The sequence below is a fragment of the Egretta garzetta genome, unplaced genomic scaffold (assembly GCF_000687185.1).
Source record: "Egretta garzetta isolate BGI_Z169 unplaced genomic scaffold, ASM68718v1 scaffold356, whole genome shotgun sequence".
Taxonomy (NCBI): Eukaryota; Metazoa; Chordata; class Aves; order Pelecaniformes; family Ardeidae; genus Egretta; species Egretta garzetta.
The window spans coordinates 278,483-284,109 of NW_009260019.1; the positions used below are offsets into that span (position 1 = coordinate 278,483).

Consider the following 5,627-nt stretch of genomic DNA (forward strand, 5'->3'; position numbering starts at 1 on the left):
GAGGAAATGCAGAAAAACAGCATGTTTAATTTTAATTTAGGAAAGCGTTTAGGTAGCAGCCTAGCTTCCTCGCTGCTGTCAATCAGGTTTTCTCAAGGCTGACATCAATTAGTTTAAAAATATTGAATGTAATTTTGCCTGACACAACATATTGCAGCCACTGCAAAATATAATTTATTTTAGAAGAAGAAATAATTAAACTAATTTGCATGTCAGTCAGCTGAGCTGGAATACCGAGGAGAGACGCTGCCATGGAAGATGACTTTTTTTTCCTCTCCAGTCGCACCCGGCCTGGCACAGGCACCCCCCCACCCCGGCGCTGCGCGGCGGAGCCCGTCCAGGGCAGGATTCCGTGCCTTCCCGCAGCCATCAGCCACCCAGTCCGCTCCTCCTCCTGGCAGCGGTGCCTGCCTGCCGAGCATTTACTTCTGTGTGCTGGCGCACGCGCCGGGGTACGGGCGTGCGCTCCTGGGCACGCAGAGGAAGCGCAGGTCGGCGCTTTGGCCTTGCAGATGCGACGTCTGCGTGAGTTACGTGCACTGCGCCTTCCATCGCAGATGTACTCCAACAATCTTATTTGCGCTGCCGACCATCGTAAATTCAGTTTATGCCACACCAGTTACAGAAAACATATTTCAGAGATGTTTTGGGGATTCCTTTTTTCAAGTACAGCCACACATTTTTCATATTTCCCACCCATAAATCCACTGGCTCAGAAGAGGAGGGAGGTTGGTACAGAAAGCATTTGAGAAGCCTTCCGCTAGATCGCGGTACAGCCAAAACAGAAAGAAGCCGGCGCGTGCCCTGCTTGAAGAGCTGACCCCGATGCAAGGGTCACGTTCCTGACCTCCATGTCAAATTTTAGCCCCGTGGCTGAGCCAGGAGTGAGTGTGAGCCTCGGGCTCCAGCAGCTTCAGAGGGGGCGAGGGGAGAGCTTTCCTGCGACAGGGTGTGCTTAGGAAGGACGGCTGTGTCCCAAGCTGTGCTGTGGGGAGCAGGGGGGGTCGTTTCGGCTCTGGCATGGCGCGTGGATGACCCCACTCGCAGGCCCGGCATGAAACTCTCCTGGGGGCTGCTCGCTGGTGCTGTGGAAGGGGACAGACCTACGGTTGTGCCTGATTGCCTCCCTCCTGACGAGGACATGTCCTTGAAGGCAAGCTGCCGCACTCAGGCCCCCCCCCAGGCGTCCCGGCCGGGCCCTCCATGGCGCCGCAGGGACAGGTACCCATCCTGCTGGGGGCTGAAGAGGGGGCAATGAGATGCTGCGGGAATTGAACCATTTTTCCTCCTGCTCGTTTGTGGCCCCAGGTGGGCATCAGGTGCGCCCCTCCGCCTCCCCCAGGCTCTCTGCTCCCCTCCTGCTCCCAGCCTCCCCCCTTCCTCTCTCCCTGAAAGCAACCGCCGTTATTTTGCTACACCAACACGCCTTTTAAAATAACACATCGTTCCAGGCTTTTAGTCACGACTTCTGGGGGGCTGAGGTTCCCGGCTAATTACGGAGCAGTGCTAAATCTCTTCTCCCCTGGGTCCTCCCCCACCTGATCTGCGGGGGCCGGCATTAATTTTACAGGCAAACAGTCAGTGGAGCTCCTGCCTGAGCGAGGAGAGAGGCTCCGGGTCCGTCGAGGTTGCGACCTCTGGGTAAAACAAAGGAGATGGAGCACGAGGGAGTTCCCGTTTCTGGGGGCACACGCGGTGCTTGGGAAAGCATCGGGCCCTCCAGAGTGATTTATCAACCCCCATCGAGGGCTCAGCATTCCTTGGCGATGTGTGCCCTGGGGCAGCCTGCGGCGAGCGGAGCTGTGAATGCAGTCCCCATCCCACGTGCGGAGGGGAGCAGGCTGCTGGCCCCCCAGCTCTGCGAGGCATGGGCTGGCGGGGGCAGAGGGGCTGCCCTAGGTCTTACCCTCTGACCCCCCGGTGCCAGCTGGTGCTCGGTTCAAGTTCCCAATGGCAACGCAGAAGCTGGTGTCAGTGCACAAGGCTTGGGTCCCCGGGCAGGAGCCTCGTGCCTGGACAGGGAGCACCTGACCCCAGATCATCTGGGTGTGGTGGAGGTGCGCGTGGCAGAGTTGGTCACCGCCTCGTGCTCTCAGCTGGCAGCAGCCATTCCATGTCCTGGCCCTGCTCGCTCCCCTCTTGGCCGTAGCTGCAAGCGCCCTGGGGGGCAAAGGCCGGGGTCCGAGTCAGAGCGGGATGGTCTCGTGTCTGAATTTGCTCGTGCCCTCTTGGTACTGCCTGGCCGCAGCACAGATGCTCATCACCGGTGACTGACCCTTATCATGGGGGCTCCTCGGGGCTGCTCAGCTTTTCCAGGGATAGAACAGGCCAACAGCAGCGTTCCAGGAGTCCTTGGAACACAGCCCGGCGGTGGGGTTTCTTTTCTGGAAAATGTGTGGTGAGGCTGAGCAATGCTCTGCCGGCCCGTGGAGACGGTCTGTGCCATGGGCAGGCAGAGGTGCGGTGCTGCGCACCCCCCTGCGCTGGCAGCAGCTCAGCGGCTGTGATGGACGGACGGACAGGCAGGAGGAGGGTTTGCTCCCTGCAGGTGGCACTTCTGCTGAAGCTCTGCTGCCGCTTTGGTTTCAGATAATCACTCGCAGGTGTCGAGAGCCTCTCTCCGCATCCGCATCCTGGACGTGAATGACAATCCGCCCGAGCTCGCCACCCCTTATGAAGCTGCCGTGTGCGAGGATGCCAAGCCAGGCCAGGTAGCGGGAGCCCCCCAGCCCTTTGCCCTGGCCTCCTGCGGCGCCTGCAGCAGCCTCGTGCTGCGAGCCCCGCTCTGGACCAGGGCCAGCCTGCCCCACTCTCCCGTCTGCCCGAGTGCCTTCCCAGGCAGCTACCCCCACGCCGGTGTCCCGCAGCGCAGGCAGAGGCTCGTCCCTGGCAGATGCTGGCGATCCTCTGCCGGGTCGGACCCTGCGAGCGGGCCCGTGGTAGGGGCTTGGAGCCAGCGCTATTCTCACCTCTGCTTTCTCCCCACAGCTGATCCAGACAATCAGCGTTGTGGACCGTGATGAGCCTCAGAGCGGCCATCGCTTCTACTTCACACTGGCACCTGAAGCCACCACCAACCACCATTTTTCTCTGCTGGATATTAAGGGTAAGCCCTGCCGCACCCTTCCCCGTCCTGCAGCCCCCAAGCTGAGCAGCGCGGCTGTGGGGAGGGAGACGGGGCTGAGGGCTTTCGGTCCGTCTGTGCCGGCAGGGCTCAGGGTGCTTTGGGTCCTGCAAGGCTCCTTGCCAACCTGAAACGGTGGGACTGGTCGGCTAGCGGTTTGGATTTCTTCCAGGAGGCTCTGTCAGCTTCCTCCCCTGCTGCAGACAGCTGCAAAGCTCCTCTTGTGCCCTCTGGTTAGCCTTTGACGTTTGCAGAGGGCTCGGTCTCTCTCAATGCAAAATCTCTAGCCTGCCCACAGGCAGGGAGATGATGTGGATTTAGAGATGAACGCGCTCCTGGTTCGAGCATTACCTCTCTCCAAGGTAAATCCTGGAGCGTGGGTCACCCCGGGGCTGCCATGCGAGTGGGCAGCCCCTGTGCCCCCGGCGGACGGGAGCAGCTCAGGAGTCCTGGGAGGCGGTGGGGCCGTGCGGCAGCCGGCCCCCAGCCGTTGCGGGGTACCTGGGATGTGGCCAGCAGATCTGGATTCCCCGTTAGGTGGTGGCTCAGGAGCGCGTTTCCTCTGCCTTTCCTGCGGCTTATCCTGCCCTTTGGGAAGTGCCGCTGGGCAGGGCCCATCCGTTCCTCTGGGAAGCTCCGGGGCTCTTTGCGCCGCTGGGCTGAGCAGCTCCCAGTGACTCGATCCCTGCCTGCTGCTGTAACCCATGCGTGTGGCGCAGGTTTTGCTGGCCGAGCCCTGGCTGCTGTTTGGCTTTGGGGACTGCAGGGGCAGGCCACGTTTGTGTGGCCGATAACAGCCCAGATAGGTGGTTACCGGGCTGCTTCCCATTTTTGACTGGTGTTTGAGGTGACTTTAGGTGCCGACGGCAGCAGTAAATACAGCAGGGACACTTGCAGATACTGGGACCTTCTCCGGCCAGATGTGTGCTTACTTGCCAAAGGGGCCAGCCCAGATAGAAGCCAGGAGGCCACACTGAAATGCTTCTTTGGTTTTGGTTTTAGGTTTTTTTTTTAAAAAAACAATTTTTTCCTGTTTTTGCAGTATCATCTGTCACAGGTCTGATTTAGTTTGTTCTGAGCTTATCAGAGGAACCCTCTGCTGACATAAGATCCTGCTGCCCCATCCCGGTTCCACATTATAAAAAAAAAACTTGGAGCAGAAGCTTCAGACCTAATTGCAGAAGGACCGATGTTGGTTCGTGTCCTAGAAAGCGCAGCTGTCCCTGACCCGAGTCCCCCCCCCGCACCGGGGGGCAGCTGCTCGCAAGACCTTTGCTTCTTATCATGTAAGCAACCTTTAATCCCCTGCGAGATTTTGCCCCATGCCCAGTACTTAACTCCCTCCGCTCGCTCTGAAGGACTTTATGAAAGCAGACCTGAGCACGCTAGGGTACACCCCGACGCCTGCCCCCGCCCGCGCCCGTCCAGCAGCTCGGAGGGGCCTGGGGCCACGCTCCCTGCTCTGCGCTGCAGTGTCTGCTGCGGCTGGGTCGCGATCTCAGAGCCGTCACGGCTGCTCTGCCTGCCTGGCAGGAGGGACCTGGCCAGGGGGGGCTGGAGCTCAGTGGGGGCTGCTTCTCTGCCCGGTGCTGTGTGCAGATTGCCCCCCGTCTGTGCAGCCGGGGTTCACCAGTGGTGCCCCAAGAGTTGGCATTGCAGGAGGGCGCAGGGCGCGAGCTCGTGCGCCGCCGTCTCCTCCAGAGCTGCTGCTCTCTTGAGTGGGACGAGGCTCTCGTTGCACAGGGTAATCCTTCGTGCTAAACGATCCCACAAACCTTGCATGTGGTGCGACACTGCATGAAATGAGTAAAAGCTGGCATCGCCCCCCCGCCTTCTGTTCTCGGGAAAACAAATGCTGTTGCTGCAGGGTTATTCCTGGGGTGCTTGGAGACCCTCCTAGCTGCAAAGCGATGCAAGAGGCGGCGGCTGCCTGTGCAGATGGAGGCACCCTTTATTTCTAACGCGTGTGCATTTTAGCATTGTTTCCCTTCCTCTGATTCCCCCCCGCCGCCCTTTCTCCAGTCCACTGAGTGCCCGGGGTGCACTCACCTTCACCCCCTGCTCTCCTGGGCTCCCTCGCTGTGCGTCCTCCTCTGTGCCCCCCTCTCGCACTTCTCTCCACTCCTCCACGCAAACATCAGTGGTGACAAACCGTTGCCACCAGCCCATCTGTTTCTTTGTACAAATTTGTAGGCAGTTTTGAAACGTGATTTATAAATATTGCTTTTGCAGCCAAGGAGTGACACTGATGAATGTCAGCACAGATGGATCCACTAAGCTCTTGCTTAAATCCTTCTTCTCTTCTGCTTTGCACCTACTTCCCTTGGCTCCTGCAAGGCAGCAGAAAGCCACCTCGGGGGGGGTGACTTGTCCCCAGCGCGGCAGGGACCAGCATCCCCTTGGGAAGGCTCCCGTTACAGGTCATCAGGCCGGGCAGGAGCACCTGGCGAGGCAGGGCTGGTTGTGGGGAGCCCAGGTGGCCACGGCCAGCAGCAAGCTGGCT

The 5,627-nt window shown here is 59.7% G+C and overlaps 1 protein-coding gene across 1 annotated transcript in view; it reads left to right on the top strand.

Annotated features, from left to right (window-relative positions):
- The window catches only part of CDH22 (cadherin 22), a 60,239-nt gene that overhangs the window by 47,840 nt on the left and 6,772 nt on the right, over positions 1-5,627 (top strand). Inside the window, exons 12-13 of the mRNA XM_035896140.1 lie at positions 2,590-2,711; positions 2,989-3,106. Of these exons, the coding sequence (XP_035752033.1) occupies positions 2,590-2,711; positions 2,989-3,106 (240 nt within the window). The remainder of the gene's footprint in view (positions 1-2,589; positions 2,712-2,988; positions 3,107-5,627) is intronic.